This window comes from Osmia lignaria, chromosome 13 (genome assembly GCF_051020975.1).
Source record: "Osmia lignaria lignaria isolate PbOS001 chromosome 13, iyOsmLign1, whole genome shotgun sequence".
Classification (NCBI taxonomy): domain Eukaryota; kingdom Metazoa; phylum Arthropoda; class Insecta; order Hymenoptera; family Megachilidae; genus Osmia; species Osmia lignaria.
The window spans coordinates 1,189,393-1,208,616 of NC_135044.1; the positions used below are offsets into that span (position 1 = coordinate 1,189,393).

The 19,224-nt window shown below is 44.7% G+C and overlaps 1 protein-coding gene across 13 annotated transcripts in view; it reads left to right on the plus strand.

Moving 5' to 3' along the window:
- Positions 1–19,224, plus strand: part of NfI (Nuclear factor I) — a 51,172-nt gene that overhangs the window by 6,267 nt on the left and 25,681 nt on the right. For 9 of the 13 annotated variants that reach the window (XM_076691828.1, XM_076691826.1, XM_076691829.1 and 6 more), the window contains exons 2-4: positions 4,106–4,261; positions 18,601–18,792; positions 18,902–19,085. In XM_076691828.1, the coding sequence (XP_076547943.1) occupies positions 4,220–4,261; positions 18,601–18,792; positions 18,902–19,085 (418 nt within the window). In that variant the 5' untranslated portion in view covers positions 4,106–4,219. Of the gene's footprint in view, positions 1–1,009; positions 1,467–2,773; positions 3,254–4,105; positions 4,262–18,600; positions 18,793–18,901; positions 19,086–19,224 lie in introns of those variants that run through there. The other 4 variants (XM_076691824.1, XM_076691823.1, XM_076691822.1 and 1 more) reach the window with 3 other exon arrangements.

Sequence of the window (19,224 nt, forward strand, 5' to 3'; positions counted from 1 at the left end):
CGCTTCTTCGTCGCCACCCTCTTCTTCTTTCCTCCTCGTCCTGCTTCTGGGTCCGCTACAACCCACGCGGTCCGGCAAAACACGTTTCTACCAGTGTCCAACTGTCAACCCCATCCTCAACCTTTATCCTTTGTCCGCTGCGTCTTCTTTGGGCTGGAGACACCCTCTTCCGGTTCTTCTGGAACATTTTAACCCCTCGCCATTTTCCTACATTTCTTGGAAAATTTATGACAATTTTAATTTAGGAAATTCATAAGTTAACCCTTTCGCTGGCCATGGTGGTCACCGATGACCATCACTTGTATCGTTATTTTAAAATTTTTAATATGAAATTTCTGGCCCACTGGTGCAAGTTGAGAAATTCTCCTGGCAGCGAAAGGGTTAAAGTTTGATAGGAATATTCTTCGAATAGAATAGAAGAAACGGCGAGCTATTTTTCTATCGATTTTTAAAAAAACGATCGATCGCAATGGAAAAATTCGTTTCATTGTTTTTTCGCGGGTTTGTCGACGCGGAAAACGGTGGCTAGGACAGTGCGCACCTGGGGGAATTGGAACGTGGCAAGAATCAATTTTGTCCTGACTTCTTCCCGTCGAGTTCCGCGCAATTTGCCGATCATCCCTTGGGAGTTCCCTTGTTAGGCACGAGCGCGCACTGTCGCAGTGTAAATTTTACCTTTGTCGACTGACTAAACGCGACAAACAATGTTCTGTTCCGTTTTACCTATTATCCATAACTTCGAGTATATTTAATTAAATTAATTAAATAGGCTCTTTAGTACGCCCCTTTCCCTAGGGAAGTCTACGAAAAAGGGTGGGTACCCTGGGGGTGCTAAACTTAAAAAAAGAAAAAAACAAAAGAAGAAAGGTCTAAAAGAGTTGCGGTCCAAGAGATAGTCGTTGGAGAAGCGCGAAACGTTGGATGCGTGAGGAGGGCGTCGCGGATCGTCGGCGGAGGGGTAGGAAAAGAAAGAGTGGGGGAGTCGATCGCGTAAGGGAGGATGGGAGGGATATTTCGAGGAGAGGTAGAAGTTGCGTCGGTTCGAGGGCAAATCTAGTAAGCTAGGACAGAGGCTATTAATAACTGTTTGGGGTGGCGTACCTGGCCGCCTCGCGATGCCTTCGCCGCGCGTCTAGATACGCGCGTCTCCACGACCGGCGTCTCAGTGTCGTCGCGACGACCGACGTCGTGCCCGTCGTATCCGTCGTTCCGGCGTCGACGGTTTTACTCGGCCCCGTATTTTTCTCTTTCCCTACCGTCTACTCGTGTCTTTCTCGATTCCCTGTGGCAATCCCCTTCGTTTCTTTACCGAGCAGAATTTATACGCAGTGAATTTATACGTCGTGCGACGATCTGCTATTTAAATTGCTGGATCAGTGATCGGCAGGGACTGGAATCGTTCTCTTTGTGGTGTCAGCTGATCGCGCGAAGTTGAAATTCTTTTAGTTTAGTTCTTTTCAACGCGAGTAAGTAGTCTCGCGACGCGGCTCGATTTTCATCGTTTCGTGGACAAAATTGCACACGGTGGATGATAAGAAATTTGATCGTGGCTTGATCCGGTTGATCGTGAACGAAGATTTTTGTGGGAAACGGCAGTGCGGAGGAAACGTATTCCCCGTCGACACGTCGCGATAAACAAGACGCTCCGCGCAGAATCCGCGCCGATTTATTGCCGACAACTACGCACCAAAAGTCTCGGTGCAAATAGATGCTCAACGAGACACGTGCGACTTGCTCGAAAACCATCTTCACCACTTTCATTCTCGTTTTCGCGATGAAATTGAACTTTATTAATGGTGAAATCACTCTTTCTCTTAATTGAACATTGAAATCTTAGAAGTTTAGAGAATAATTCTTTGAAAGCGAATTTTAGGGATACCCGAGATTTTATGATCGATACCGTTTCAGACTTCCGGGGTGCTGTGTTCTATCGTACGTTAGACCCGGCGATGAATTATCTCGCGTTGAGAAACTTCTAAATATCGTGCCATTAATTTTCACATTGTGCTTTACAACATTTATATCAGGGATTTTTCGATGAAATTTAAGATGCTCTTCCGAATAAAAAACGGGAACGGTCGACATTTATCTTTGCGAAGTATATTGTTGTTAGAACTTGCACCTTTCTCGAATATAAATCAGTCTTTATTGAGACAGTATTTTGCTTTTACAATCTCTGCAAATTTAGTTTCTTAGGCAGGAAAACTACCTTAGAGACAATGCAAAATTTATACGATTTATTCTTCGGTTAATTTATCCCTTGGTTAAAATTTTCTTCATTTTTAATCGGAACATCGTCGAGCGGTTCATCGACCCTTAGTAGTCAGATCGAACCCTACCCTCGGCCGCGTCCTTGTCCGCCCCTGATGTTTTCCGCGATGACAACGGGTCGCCGCGTCACCGTGCGCCTCCTTAACGTCTTTGATTTTCGTTCGCGTCCAAAAATAACGAGGTGTCGTATAGATAGTCACTCACACGATCTTCGTTCACACGCGAGCCTTCCGCTTCGCCTTGTGTTCCTTTAAAGCGAGTCCGGTGACAAAGCGAGCGAACGCGTCCGACACGCTCCGAAAATCTTCTTCTCTGACGTACTCGTCCCTTTTTTCTTCTTATATTCGAAAACAATCCACTCCGCGGACTGCTGATTGATATCGAAGAAAAATATTTCTATTCCTTTTCCCCGTTTCGAATAAGAAAAAGTAAAGGCCACGATCAAGTTTCTCGCGCGAAGGAACCGGGGGAATAAGATCAAAACGTACGTTTTCCCCCGCAGAGAAAGCAGGAAGTGAACGTTTGGAAGAATCGAAGGAAAAAATACAAAAAGAAGCGGTGACGGTACAAGCTTGTCTCGTCGAAGAAGCCAATAAATCCTCGGGAAGAGAAGGTGGACGAGGAAGGAAACCCTTGTGCTCGCCTCTGCCTCTCCAACGAAGCATGCTAACGAGAGGCGAGCATCGCGAAAGAAAGCTTCGTTGAAACACAGAAAAATTCAGTCGAATTTATCCTGGGAATAGGAACGCGAAGAAAAGGGTAGATCGAGCTCGACTCGATTGTTTGGAGAGAAGAGGAAGAGATAGAGAAGATAGAGTTAGCGCAGATGAGGCCACGATCAATCTGCGACAGGGTGGCGGAGGAGTATTACGAGCCCGACGGTTGTTACTGCGAAAATCGGTGCTTCTGACAGCCGGACGGCAACAGGGACAGACAGACGGTAGTGTGCCACAGCAGCCGCAGTGCTTGCGAATACTCGATGGTTCGTGTCGTTTTGACGCTTCTTCACAGGCCCAGCCTCCGTGTGTTCCCCTTTCAATCCATCGCGAATCCTTGCTTTCAACGTGCGATCGGGTCGTTTGAGAACGTTCGAATGTGTGGAATTAAATCTGAGTTCCCTATAGAAATAATTTTTCACCCTTGAAACCACCCCTTTCTTAAAAGTAGCTGCCTTTTCCCGTAACTGCAGAGTGTAGGGGTTTAAAAGTGGCTGTAAGTTATCGAGATCGATCCGCAGAGAGTTCAACGATGGATTCATCCTCGTAAAATGATGTTTACATCCGTTTTCACGATAAACGAGGGGGTTGCTCGCCGGCATTTCCCTCACAAAGGAATTCGTTCTTCCAACGATCGACAGAATCTCGAGAAGTCTTCTTTTTCTCGTTCTGCCGACCGGAAACTGAGATTCCCCGGCGTTTCGATTCCGGAACGGCTCGAAGCTACGATAAGGGAAAACGGACGAGTTTCCTTCGGACGTCCGTGATTTTTACTCGTTTCTTTTATCAAGAAACTGGAACCTTGCTGGTTTTTCTTTTTGTAATTCAAAGTTTTCTCTTAAATTTCGATCGACCTCAAAATAGGGTGGATAAAGAAAGGGTTAATTTTGGCAGAGTATGAATCGCTGCATGGATGAATGAAATTGACCTTGCACGAAGGCTGATCCATAAATTTTGTTAAATCTATGCATGCAATTACATTCGAAAACGAAGTAACGGAAATTCTTTACTTCGAGAGCGAGAGAATAAATATTATCATTTCTTTTTCTCGTTCTCGATGGGCACGGTACATAAACCAGTCGCGTTGTACCAATCAGTCTGTTGTCGTCTGTTCGCAGGATGAGTTCCATCCATTCATTGAGGCCCTCCTACCGTTCGTGAAGTCTTTCTCGTACACGTGGTTCAACCTACAAGCCGCCAAGAGGCGTTATTACAAGAAGCACGAGAAGCGGATGAGTCTCGAAGAGGAACGCCAGTGCAAGGAGGAGCTCCAGGTAAGCGACATTATTTCAACCCTTCTGCAATCATTTTCGTTCGATCTTTAAGCTTTGCGTTCCGATCGGACTTGATTCGAGAAAATAGCGAAATAAATAAAACAATAAGGTGGCGGTGAAAAGTGAATGGAAACGATCGAACTCTCGATATCGAGGAAAGTTTGGCGCTGGTATTCGACCCAGTCGTTGACATTCGAATTTTCAACCGGACCAGAATCTTCCTACTTCCTTTCATTTTTTATTTCTCACTGCGGCACCCTTCGCCAACCTTGCTAAGTGGGCAGAAATGGGGGTACGTGGAATGGGTTCGTCGATCCGTTGGAAACAGACGTAGAGATTTTCTCCTCTATCCACCGCAATTCGTATTCTCCATCGCGACGGTGTTCGATCAATATTTTAATTTCGCGATGCTGCGGTATTTAGCGTGTACCAAAAAGGGGATGGACAGACGTCGGACGGACGTCGATGCTCGTGGAAATAGAAAAGAAAAAAAGAAAAAAAAAAAAAGAATTCCTCGAAACGTTAGAGAGGGAGAGGATCGATGTATCGCGAGTTTAGAGAAAATCGCTGGCCAACGACGACGGTTTTGTTTCTCTTTTTCCTTCGGACGATGATGGCCTCTGCTGGTATCGTTGAAAGAGCTTGCAAATCGAGGGGAAAACGTTGCTATTCCTTTTCTTTTTTTCCTCATTTCTCTTTGTTAAGGGTTCTACTGTGTCTGATGCTCGTCTTGATTGCTAACCGTTCGTTAGAACTCCAATTGAAGCGTTCTTTTCAATTTGGTTAGAGGGAACCTCGATTAGATTCATTGGTTCTTCGTTTCGAGTGAGAATCGATCGCGTTCCGAGGGACAAACAAAATATTTCCCTGGTGATATGGAATTTTTTTGTTTTTTCTTTTTTTTTTTTCTAAAAAGGAAAGTAACCCGGAGCCGGTAGCACGGGTCGCGTTGAATTTTACATGAAGTACATTTAATCTGCGTCGTGAGGAAGCCCTGCAGGGTCGGCCGAGCCCTCAGCCCCATTATACAGGCACACGGGGCTTTATGAAATTGTAAGCGAGCGGCAAAGGCCACTGGCCATAATCGACAATTCCATTTGCAAATCTAATCGACACCCAGCCGGTATTTTTCAACTAAACTTTCCTCAACAATTTTTCACCGGCGTTCAGCCAGCGTTCCGCTTAATTAAACCGACACAACTGGCCCTCTCTGTGCTGCCTGTCGCGTCAAAATGATTGAGCTTCCTAGGCGGACCTCTGTCTGATAACAGAGAATTTTTTTTTTTTTTTTTTACGCTATACGGTTATCTGAAAACTTCTCCGAACATCGAAAATAAAAGTGGCTCTACGGTGTTTTGATAATTGGAACGCGTGGAAAGCGTGTTTTCCAAACATTCGCCACCGCCCAAGATACTCGATAAACGCACACCACTTATCGTTCGGTCCGTTCGAGCTATCGTTTTTCCACGCAAACCGATCGATCCGCAGTTATCGCCGATCCGTCTATACGACGCGTGCACGTTACGCGTTTTTCTCTCTATGTATGCGGGTCGACATGAAATTTTCGAGCCGCTTTCTCGACCGCTCGACACTCCGTTCACGTACTCGCGGAGATGCTTTCCAGAAAGAGCCGAGGGGAAAAAAAGAAGAAGGATAAAAGAAAAGAGAGAGAAAAAAAAACAAACAAGATAAAAATTCTGCAACTCGTTGACATGCGACACGATTCGTTCTGGAAAATTGAAATGGAGGTGACCGTCGACAGGGAGAGAAGAAAGATGTCTATTTTCTAATCGTTTTAGAATACGGCGATGTTTCTCTAGTTGGAATATTTAACCGGGTCACTTTCACCCGGCTCTACATATTTCTCCATTCGCATGTAGATTTCATACGTTCGATCAGCTTTGTTTCTATCGAAACTTCAATTTCTGATAGGTATAAATCAAATATACCAATGATGCATTTATTTACTTAAAGCTGGAAGGTGTTGGATCTGTCTGAAAATAGGCAGATATCGATGCGGCTGGTTTTTGTAGGAAACCCTTCAATTACAGATAAAAGTAACATCGCGAAAGTTTGAAGGTTCTATCGTGAGGTATTCGAGCTTGAAATCGTGACAGTAGAAGGCTTTAATTCCCAGCGGAATGCGAAATTGTCCCATGTCACGCGAATCTAATGGATACACGACACCCCGGTTAGGAATGCCCACTAATCACCCTTCTCCCTATTCGATTGCTAATCAGACAAATCTCAGTCGATGCATTTATTTACCAATAATATCGATCAAATATTAGCATAAGAAAACCCACGATCCATGGACCAGCAGATGGATCACGATGGTAGCGAAAAAACGGTGTAAAAAGGAGAGAGTAATAGGTGGAGGAATGCCCAATAATCACCCTTCCTCCTGTTTAATTGCTAATCAGACAAATCTCAGTCGATGCATTTATTTACCAATAATATCGATCAAATATTAGCATAAGAAAAAATCCTCGATCCATGGACCAGCAGATGGTTCACGATGGTAGCGAAAAAACGGCGTAAAAGGGAGAGAGTAATAGGTGGGGGAAGGGTTGCTGTAAAGAGAAAAAAGGAGGAAAGAAAAATTCTTGGGTCGGGCAGGGGTGGTCGAGGGTGGTCCGAGTCCGTCGTTTTCTCTTAATTTCGAGACAGGCCGCAGGACGATATCGACTACTTCAATTCCGTAGCACGGCTGACGGGGGTGGGAAGAGCGAACAGGATGAAAGAGACGGAGAAGAATGCGACGGGTGAAAGAAAGACAACGAGAGGGTGGATGAGAAGACAACACTGGATGTAGAGTCCGAGAAACAGAGAGAAAGGTAGAGACAGAGGGGTAGTCGGTGGTAGAAGGATGAGGATTTCGAACGAGGAAAAGACGGAAGATCCGTGTGCAGACTGGGACAGAGATATCGTAGGATGTGTACAGGGTGTTAACAAAGTGACGCTCGTAGATTCGCGTCAGCTGGACACTTGGAAAATTAATTGAAACGCTGGCTGAATTAAATTCGAGTAATTGGATCTAAGTTTTGAAAAGTACAGAGAGTGATCAAATAATTAGAGCCACTTGCATAAATTGATTTTACATAAGAATGATTAATTCTTAAATAAAAACCGAGTTTTTCTTATTTCTTTATGATGTATTGATACTTGTAAAATTATGATACACAGTTGAAAAAAGTGAAAGTTCTTGATTGGCCTGGAAATTCTCTGGGGACCTCAACCCCATCGAAAATTTGTAGGAACATTTACTACTAATAATAAGAATTGAGGCAGTAATTACAGCAAAAGGCTTAATATACATGTGTAAATACAATCATTTAAATGTATTTGTTTATTTTTAAAAGTATTTTTTTACATATTATTAGTGAAGGATTATTGAATAACTTTTAATTCAATATAAAATCCTCAAAATTGTGGCTCTATTTCTACAGAAACACGAAAACCCCATTTTTCATACCGTGGCTCTAAATTCGATCACCCACTGTATAGATCCTTCTAAGGGTAGATGGGCCAAGTTCCAGATATCCAAACCTAAGTTTCTTCAATTCTCCCAGTTGCTAAGTTTAAATAACAAAATAAAATTTTCGAAGGATAGCACAGCTTGTTTACCCTCCACCTTCCATATCGACACCCCGTTTCTCTGTAGGTTAACCCTGACATCGTTAGAAGGGGACTCATTTGTTCCCGATATCGATATCAGTGTGTTGATAAATTTCCTTGCAAACGTCAATGAGCATTACTTTCTTAACACCCTGTACGAGTGGTATCACGCGAGAAGAGGGCGGCAGACGGGCGACGGCGGGGGTGGAGAGTGCACCACCACCAGCAGCAGTAGCAGCACCCGCAAGAAGTATCCCGGTACACGGGTACACACGAGCTTTTCGGGTGGCCAAAGAGTGCGAGAGAGAAGGGGAGAAAGGGTTGCATGGGCAGTTGACGAGAAAGAGAGAGGTGGATAGAAAGGGGTGGTAGTCGGCAGAGAGCGTAGACATGTAGCGCATACGCCGTCGCGACGGAGGCTGCGGCTACGCGGCGCCTACCAACCACCATCTATAATCTCTATGCGGATATCGATTTTCTACCCTGTATTTCCTAAATTTATGCAAACTAGCCGCCCGTCCTCTGCTACCACCCCACCGTCTGCCCTTCGGCCCAACCACCAAACCCTCCCCCGTCCACCTCGTGTTCTACCCTACACCTATACAACCCTGTAATACGATCCCTCGAAAGTATCTATCCACCGTTAACACCTTATCTATTGCTCACTGAAATTTCTAGATTTAAATCCCTAAATCTAGGCATCAACTTTTACCCAATACTGTATAAACCCTTTCCCCTCTCCTGTCAACTCCCTTGTTTTCGACAATTCTCAGTCGCCCATCTATCTCGCTCATCCTCGTTCGTTTATAGGTGGAGGGGAGGTTTAGCAGCCACCCCCTTTTTGCTAGCCACGTTGGTTAGCTGGGTGTTGTTCGGTATGTGTGTCGGCCCCATTCATCTAACGAGCTCAAGCGGGCTATCGCATCACGATGCACCTCGCACCTCCTCGTCACGAGGAGGTGTATTCCAGTTTACTCTCTGGCCAGCCAGAGTAGAGGGGAGGGTTGGTAACACGGGCAGGAAACGGGAAGGGGTTGAGCACGTTGTTTTCGAGGGCTTGTTAATGTTGGATTATGTTTCGGCTTTCGGGTTATTAATTATCGATGCAGCCGGCTGGATTATGCGGTTCCTCGACCGGATTTTTCTGCAATTTTTTTTCGCCGGAAGGAGGGGGTGAGGTTTGGGGGTTAACGAGGTCGACGCGTCCCGTTGCCGATCGATGAGCAAATAAATAACGTAGCGTGCGATTTCGAAATTGAAAATGTTTATTAGAAAGCGTCGTTTTCGTTCTCTCTAGGTGGAAAATAAGTGGCGACGTTCAATCGTGCGTGAGATTTTTTTTCTCTTTGACCCACCCTTCGCCGCCGGAAGCGTGCAGCAGCCGAAAATAAACGATCGTTGAAAGACGAGAAACCCCGTTAGCCAGAGAACCGTGACGGCAGAGGCATATCGTTCAGACGCGAAATAATCCGCTTCCGTGTTCCCTTTCCAGCCGGAGATTTTATTGCCTAAAGGCAGAGGGCATATCGCATACGTCTGGACGGGAAGAAGGCTTTTCGCGCGTACCGAGCCTCGTATCGCGCGAATATTCCAACGGAGGAAAGGCGTTCGCAGACGCCGGAAACAATGGCAATAAAATTTTCGGAACGGCCCTCGCTCCGAGCCATCGCCTCCGTCCAACTATCATCATTCTCTTTTTCATTTCTATCCGACTTTATGGACGCGAATCTGTCCGCGTATCGCGACCTTCGACCTCTCTGCTATCCTCTTGCAAATCACCCTTATATATAGACTCTCCGACGATTCAGTTTTTCTTTTCATTTCTTTTTGCGCTCGAAACAAACATTTCGGAGACGTAGTTTGTGCTTCGCGAAAGAGCTATCGGAGCCGTCGGATTGATCGTTGAAAGTTGGAGGAGGGTGATTAAAAAGGGTGCGAATCCATGGTGGCTCGATAAGTCGATTGGATTCGTTAGGTAGCCCGCTTTGGCCCAATTCCGGTGGTTTTACTTTTAAACGGGGCTTAATCGATAGCTCGTTGTTCTCAACGAAACGGTGTCTTCCCTAACTCGCTTTTATGTAACACCAATTCTGTCAAAATTTATTTCAGGACCTCGCACCATCGATATTTTAAATTCCAACAGTGTAGTATATTTAAGAATGCTTCGATAGAAAATTATTATATTAAAAATCACGGTCAATAATATTTTCCCTGGTTCCTCTATTCGCGGATGATAAATGTTGTTTCTGGTAGAATTTCATCGAGCGATGCTTTTGTAGTTTGTTCGTATTATTACCGCGGCATCGTTCGCCATTAAATTAGAGTACGATACGAGGAACGATATCGTTCGTCGTTTTCCATTGTCGCGATAACGATAAATAAAAGAGACACAGAGGGAACGAGCGTTTCTCCGTTAAATAAATCTGTCCGCGGAAGGATTCTATCGGAGGAGGAAAGGAACCCGGTGAAAATAAAAGGGTTCGAGGGACGCGGATTGAAACAACCCCCCGAGGAGAACGACGCCGGTGGCTGAGAGACGCGAATGAATTACGCCCCCGACGGGCTATCATCTCGCAGCACGAGATACTCTTAGATTAGAAAAGTCGCGAGAGCTCGTGTATCCTTCCGTATCGGATCCTGGAATCGTCCTGCTGGAAAAAATCGCACCCGATTTTTCTTTTATTTTAATTCAAAAGAAGTATACTTTAGTCTTTCATTTTACATTCCTTTAGAAAGTAAAATATTTCAAAATTATCCTGTAACCTGAAAATCCACCCCTAAAGGTAAGGAAGTGCAAATTAACCCCTGTGAAATCTCAGACAACCCCTAACCGTCTCGTTTAAACGCAAAATCCCGTTTACGACAGCCGTTTGCCGCAAAGTAGAAGAGGAAGAAGAGGTCTCTCGCAAACAAATTAAGAGACACATCAGAGGGAGGGTAGAGTGGAGGCGCGTCGTTTCGCGGTTCTCGAGGATATTCGCGAAAGCTTGCTGTTCTCAAAGGCGCGGAATGAATCGCCTCCGGGTCTGAAGAAGCCCGACTACGCTTCGGCTGGGTAACGGATGGATGAAGTATATGGGGATGGGACGGGGTTAAACGCGGGGATAACCTCGGTATGCTCGAACGAAAGGTTATGGAAGGGGTTGAGTAATATTTACAACACTCTATGCAGAGGCCTGGAATTGCCTATAAAGAAATCGCGGAGTCGCTTTGTTCGCGTCATAACGTAGTAACGTAAGGGGCCAGCAGCTATACACTCGGGAAAGCAGCCAAATTAATAAATATATTCCAGTCTATCCCAGCTCTCGATCCTCCCTTCCTCTTCCTCGAACCATCTACCATCCTCCATATTCCACGTTGGATACTACCCACCTATGGGCTTCCCATAAATTTTCCATCGACCACGCAGCTATTCCGTGGTCTAGCACTCCACCGTATTCCAAAGACTATCCTACTCGAACCTTCTCTTACGATTTATTCGGACAACTTCCGGTTACTCCTTTCCTTTTCTACTTCATGGATCTCGACCAGAGACATCCGGTTTTTCGAATTTTCTTTTTCATTTTTATTCAGTTTTCTTAGTTGAGGGTTGCTGAATCGAGAGAAGGTTTTTTTAAAGAGAGGGTTTTGATTTTCTTTATTTATTTGTTTATATTGGAAGTACATGGTAGATTTTTAGCTGGGGGTGGTACCAGAGGGGTTGGACGTTCCCATCAGAGATGGTCATGGATCTCGACCAGGGACATGCAGGTTTTCGAATTTTCTTTTTCATTTTTATTCACTTTTCTTGGTTAAGGGTTGCTGCATCGAGAAAGGGTTTTGATTTTCTTTATTTATTTGTTTATATTGGAAGTACATGGTAGATTTTTAGCTGGGGGTGGTACCAGAGGGGTTGGACGTTCCCATCAGAGATGGTCATGGATCTCGACCAGGGACATGCAGGTTTTCGAATTTTCTTTTTCATTTTTATTCACTTTTCTTGGTTAAGGGTTGCTGCATCGAGAAAGGGTTTTGATTTTCTTTATTTATTTGTTTATATTGGAAGTACATGGTAGATTTTTAGCTGGGGGTGGTACCAGAGGGGTTGGACGTTCCCATCAGAGATGGTCATGGATCTCGACCAGGGACATGCAGGTTTTCGAATTTTCTTTTTCATTTTTATTCACTTTTCTTGGTTAAGGGTTGCTGCATCGAGAAAGGGTTTTGATTTTCTTTATTTATTTGTTTATATTGGAAGTACATGGTAGATTTTTAGCTGGGGGTGGTACCAGAGGGGTTGGACGTTCCCATCAGAGATGGTCATGGATCTCGACCAGGGACATGCAGGTTTTCGAATTTTCTTTTTCATTTTTATTCACTTTTCTTAGTTGAGGGTTGCTGCATCGAGAGAGGGTTTTTTTAAAGAGTGGGTTTTGATTTTCTTTATTTATTTATATTGGAAGTACATGGTAGAACGGTATAACTATGTATGTACACGGTAGATTTTTAGCTGGGGGTGGTACCCCAGGGGGTTGGACGTTCCCATCAGAGATGGCTAGCTCATTTCCCCGTTTAATTCCTGTGACACGAGTTACACCACGTATGCACAATTTTGATAGGATAAGCGCACGTAAACACGAACAAACAGAATCGCGACAGCAGTGATAAAGAGAGGAAGAGGGTGAGACGAAACGAGGCCCGCAGCCGAAAAACCGAATCGATAGGCGCGCAACGGCCTCTCTATACAGGGTGTCTCGCATACCGTAATATACTACTATCTGTGCAGTAAAAAAATATAGAATCCAATTTTTTATATAACTCTATTTTAGAAAAAATTGAATTTAAAAATTTGTCAAAATATTTTTAAAGAAAATTACAATTTCGACATCTTGGGTAATTTATTTATTTTTTTAAGCTATAAGGTAAGGTTTTCTTTTTTCGAGAACGTTTTTTCTTCGAAACGAAAGATCGAAGAAAAACTTTCAAGAATTTTCTTGAGACACCCTTTATTTGAAGATATACATATACGCAAGTGCACACGTGTTTGTGTTCTCGCGTCTGCGAGGGAAATCGCTATAGATTACAGTCTGTATACTTACGGGGGTGGCCTGAATTTAACCTCACCCCTCTCCCAGTCAGACCATCCCCCGAACCCGTTTGAATGTGAGCAGCAGGGAAGAACGTTCTATCAAAGACATTTTACCAAGCACAATCTGTCTTACCGGGGGAGAAAAAGCCGGCAAAAGTAGTCTGGAGCCAATTGTCGATTACCTTCTTCTTTCTCTTGATCGTCTTTCATTGCTGAATTTCGTTTCTCTTGTTTCATCTTGCCCCTTTTGAAGAATCGAATTACTCGCTGACATTTCATTTCGTCTGTATCGTTAACAACCGAGACTGGTATTTCAAATTCCAATTAATCCTCTAATGATATTTCGAAAAGTGATCGGATTTTCTAGAGACACGTGTACAGGAAGCACGTGGAAAATCGCGTGCAGACGGTCGTTTAGCCAGCTGCCAAAGATTCGTAAACCCGTAATTCGTACGTAGGGGTTTAACCTTGTTGGTTCCCGGCGTACGCCAAGATTCTCAGCCACGTGCTCGAAACGGTGAACACGCGTTTTATTTTTCGCGATCATGCGCGAAACTCGTGTACCTCGAACGCGATAGAAAAATGTCTCGACTCGACAACGCGATCCTCCTACTATCAATCGTTTTAAGAGGCGATTATTTTGATTCCGTGCAAGGAAAAAAGTAGCGTATTCTATTCGGAACGAAGCTTTCGACCGTTGGTGATCGCGCGCAGCAGCGAGGATGACTTTGTACGATGGAAACGCGACTACTTATGAATTAAACATCGTTCGTTCCTGATACCCGATGGAAATGTATCTGTGCTTTCAATCTGTACAACCGAGACAGCCTTCTGATTTCCTGACTTTTCCCTGCTTTTCGTATCAGCAATCTAAACGCATTGCTGCTACCTGGTTTGAGTTAGAAGTTGGTCTATTTTCCATTTAAAACGAAATTCCTATTCCATTTATTTAGAAACGTTTCCGACTTGGACAAAATTTTCCTAGTTTTTCATATGTATCTGCTATGAGAAAAGGGGGTGAAACTAGTGGAACCCCGGCATTTAGCCGAAAATTTGTCCATCCAACGCAACGGGTGTGCTTAGTGGACGAATATAACGGAAACAGCCCCTCTGACCGCGCACCACCCCCTTCTCCCTCCTGGTCCCAGAAACGAGCAGGGAGTCGTAAAAAGGGTGGTGAACCCGCGGGGAAGTTTTTGAACGAGCTTCTGGCCCTTTAACACGCGTTACGGTGTAATTTCAGCAGCAGAATCGCTCTAAACGATATTCCGTGGCAACGAGCACGCCGGCCCGTCGAGTCTCGAAACTTTTCCTCGCTGGTTTGGGGGCTGGTTTAGCTTGTCTGGCCAGAGGCGAAGGGGTTTGCGGCAGGGGGGTGGTACGGTGCGTTAAGAAGCAAAAAATCAAGGAGACTGGCGCCAAAGCCAACCGGGGGTGGTTTAATATTTAGATTCAATTACGAAAAGAAAGAAGGCATCGTTATGCGGCAAATTGTCGCAGCCTGGTGGACCGCGAAGGCTGGCCTTTAGGTCGGGGGAGGGGGATGAAAAGAAAAGGAAAGAAAGGGGTGGGTGTTATATCGCGACCTAATGGACGCATCCAAGAGAACGTTTCGGTTGGTTACTTCGGGAAAATGATTGTTATTGGAATACAGCTAAGATTTGCGACCCTCTGAAGGGGTGAGTTTTTTCGCGGCCTCTTTGGAATCACTTATAAATTTACGAATGAAAAGAATTGAAGAGAATTTTTCTTTTATGACAGATATGTTATAATATGTCGAGCAGGTACTTTCAATCGAAAACAAAGGAAACCCTGTAACGGATCAATTCCTTTGACCGGCCGATTACGTAACCCCAATTAACCCCTTTGGTAGAGTAGACACCTCGTCACCCCTCGTCCTGGTAACTGGTCCACCGCCTCTCATCGTGGAAAGACGAAAACGAGCTGACCGTCGGCCGTTAGGCTAAAAATGCAGTCTCCGCTTTATTTCCCGCGCTTGAAAATAGCCCATGAGCCACCGCGGTCGCTGCGGCGATAGTGGTGGGGGTGCCGGGTAAACGGAGTAGGGGGTGAGTGACGCGAACGGGGTGGGGAAATAGCAACTACGGTGCTGAGCATTTTTGGAGTGGGGTCAACCCCCGCCCCGGCCTTGGAGGTGGTGGTTACGAGGAACGAGCACATTTACATTCGCGCTAAACCGTGTTCGCACATGGGGGTATTATGCACAGGGTGTTTCAATTTAATATCATTTTTAATAACCGCGTTCGATGATCCATGGAATTTTATATTTTTCATTCGTCAGGGTAGCAAAACTTTTGGATGAAGTTCCGAGGGGGGGGCACTAAATCTAAAGTGGTATCTTCCTATTAGTTTCCGAGATATTAATTAAAAACTTTCGTACAATACATAGAATTTTTCCTATACAGACGTAACTAACACAACCGTCTTCGCTGTAGTGATAATGGATTTTACATGAAACACCCTATAGAAACGGAAGCCGATATCGCTATGGTGTGAACGGCTATTCGACACTTGACGATGACGGTTGCTACAGTTTTTAATTATTATCTCGGATACTAATAGGAAGCCGAAGATACCACTTTATATTTCGGGTCCCCTCCCCCCTTCACCTCAAAATTTCATCTTGATCGGCGACCGATCGTATTCGGAACTACAGCCAAACTTTTTGCGTACCTTGAAATTAAAAGGGTTGAACGTAGTACTATGACGTAGTACTACGAGGAGAAACAAGAAGAGAGGAAGGGAGATTGTAAACGCAAACCTCGGACATACTTTCAACAAAACTGTCCCCTTCCTCTTCTCGAAAACTTTCTACTCTGGTTTCCAAACTCGCCCGATTTCCCGGATTCAACTTTGTCCGTCTTTTTAGCCCACTTCACCGCTGGACAATCAGTGTCGGAGATAAATCTCGTGGGGGGGTGGTAATTAGATGAGCAGAGTGCTCGTGAAAGTTCTTGCGGCGAGGCTGACGGTGACTTTGAATCTCTATAGAGATGTTTTCGAAAGACCTGATAGAAGTCAAGGGTAAATTAGCGGTGAATAATTAATTAAATCAGAATTCTTAAAAATTGATTCAGTCCACCCGGTATATCCAAGCCTGTTAAATTCATTCGCTAGAGGAGCACGAGGTGTAATTTCGGTGCACTTTGGTGCAACGGATGCGCGTAGTGTTCTCGTAATTACGTCCGTAGAATTGAAAAAAAAAAACCTGCCATCAGTGAAATTAAAAAAGGAAAGTTATAAAAATAGCTGGAAAAGAGGAAGCATCAGGGAAATGATCGCGTGAAACAGCTAGCGCGGAGCAATCGCCGAAGGAAGTAGAAGAAGAAGGGAATTCTGTCTGAAAGGAAAGCAAAGTGGCCGTTCAGAAAAGGCGGCAACCTGTTTTCCCTTTGTTCTTGGTCCTCGCCCGAGTGTTTTGTGTTTATACAAGGACTCGCAGCAAGATGTAAAACGGAAATAGAAGCGTGCTGAGAGAGCATCGATGCTCTTCCGCGTTCCAACAATCTACCACCAGTGGACAAACTTCCTTCTCGTCTTTCCTTTCCTCTTTCTTCCTTCCCTTTGTTCCGCTTCGATATTGCGATTGAGGCTCCTCGTCCACCCTCTCTGAGATTAACTCCGTGGCCCACTTTTTTTTTTTTCTCAATCATTTCGCACCCCTATTTTTATTTGAAATTATTTACTTTTTACGTCGCCTTTCATTCCGCTCGAAATCCAAGTGGAACAGCTCGTTTATTTTCGGATAATCGCATCGAGGCACTGTCCTCAGGAACTTCGACGGACCTTTTCTTTTTCCCCTCTCACGGTATTTACGTTCAATTTCACCGTGAGTCTAATGTAACGAGAGCTCGTTGGCTCGAAGTGAGACGAATTCGATTGCTCCGTCCGTGGGTGGAAAGAGGGAGTCGATCGAACGAGCTGTACGTGTACGTGAATGTCGTACAGAGAGAAAAGCATAAAAATGAACCTAACCGCCTTCGCGAGATTTATTTATCGGCCAGACTTACGGATTTTATTCAATACCTGACTCGACGAGCCTTTGAATTTATCTTCGAACAGATAAGCATTGGCCGATCCAAGTTTTATCTTCGAATTTACTACTCTCAATCTTTTCTTCGATAATAAACTCGGAAAATTCGAGGAAAGTAACGATCGTTCCTCAACGGTGTCTCCTGTCCAACCGATTAATTAACACTCGAGGGATTTTTCAAATCGTTAATTAAGTAGAAACGGTAAATTGGACTTTGAAGGATTTCCCCAGCCTCGGGATTCGCATGGTTTTTCGCGCAGGAGAAAATTTCAATCACGTATCAGAGGCTCGCGCAGAGAAATGTCACGGAGACACGGCCACGCTCGACCCAACTGTGGGAGAGAGACCTGCTGCAGTTACGGTGCATCCTGCATAAAGCCGATCAAGTATGCCGAGTGTGAAGGAGGGCCGCGAGTGCACCGGCCACGTATATCGTGACATGCGTATGTACATCTAGGCGCGGCAGTTTACCTCGTTCACGCCAGCGATTTCTCGAGCGCGATGCTATTCGCGCTACCCGCGGACTGATACGTGATCTATCGAACTTGATTAGATTGCAATTCGATTTGACCCAACTTGATCGAATGGCGATCGATACGATTCGATTTAAGTTTTATTCGTTTCATTTAATTCGACTGTTAGTTGTTTTCTTATAGTCGGTAGCGAAAAATCACGCGGTTCGGATGCGCGTGACAGAAAGGGGCTAGGCGGGATAGATGATCCGCGTTCGCGTCGCTGCGGCGATGCATTCCGCGCGCTTTCGATGCATTTCTCAGGGACCTTATGCACCGGTGCATTTGCTATTCCACGGGTGACGAGGGCCGCCGTGGAGCGTGCGCGGCATAAACGGCCGTGTGAAGCAGACTCGGGTCGACAAGCGCGCTCGTCTTCGTGCTCGTTCGCCTATCTAGCGCGATGCTCGACTTTCAGAGATTTTCCTCCCGACTGAAACAAGTACGATCGAAGTTGAAAGATTTTTTTTCTAATTTCACCTTAACTCGATTCGAAATAGAAAATAAAAGATAAGGAGAAGTAATCTTGAGCCTTACATTTCCTGCCGAGGATTTATTGTAATTTTTGCCCAACTTCTTCGGAGGAGGGCCATTATTTTTAACGATAAGAATTAAACGGGACCTGAAATTCAGCGCGATATCTTCTTAAGTATTAAAGTAGTATAAAAGTCAGGGAGAAGGTCAAGATATCGAAGTGAAGAAGGAAAGACACGTGGGTACGTGATCTCGCATATCGTTTACGGGAACAGTTTGAGGTCAGCGTTGCTTTGGTACCGAGCCATTGGCAGAAGTTTGTAAACTCGTGAAACTTTTCAGATCAACAGCTGCTTGTTTTCGGTACATCGAATAAGGGGGAGGAAACTTCTTCCTTCGAATATGTTCTATGAAACGTTTATGATGCATTCGTGTTGTTGGTCGAACGATAGCTTCTTCCTCAACTTTCGACGTACCTTTTCCTTTCGACTATTGACTTTTTCTCCAATCTTTCCAAATTTTCAATAAAACACACAAATATGTATATTTCACTGATTAAAGTTTCAAATAAATGAAAACTTATTTAACGATGATATATCGTTTTCTGTTGAAGAACGAGAAGCTGGAGGTAAAACAGAAATGGGCCTCGCGGCTTTTAGGAAAATTACGAAAAGATATCACGCAAGAGTACCGAGAGGACTTCGTGTTAAGTATCACGGGGAAGAGGCCAGCCATGTGTGTCCTGAGTAATCCTGATCAGAAGGGTAAAATGCGTCGGATCGATTGCCTGCGTCAAGCCGATAAGGTATGTCTGACCATAGGTCTCCTTAATCTACTTACATCGTTACTTTGAAAATTGGAAAGTAAAGTGGTTCGATACAAGGAATAACGATAGATGGATCGTTATGTTACAGGTATGGAGGTTGGATCTGGTAATGGTGATCCTGTTCAAGGCAATTCCGTTGGAGTCGACGGACGGGGAACGGCTGGAGAAGACTGCGGAATGTGCTCAGCCGGGTCTCTGCGTCAACCCCTATCACATCAACGTCTCCGTCCGGGAACTCGATCTCTACCTCGCCAATTTTATCACCAGCCATGGTAAGCGATAACCACCGTTATCCTTGCGATTAACCCTTTCGATGGTAAACGGGTTGAAACATCCAAACAAGCCATAACAGCGTGCGTCGCATTAGGCGTAGTTATTACTACTTCCCGATACAGCTTAATCCGAAAGACC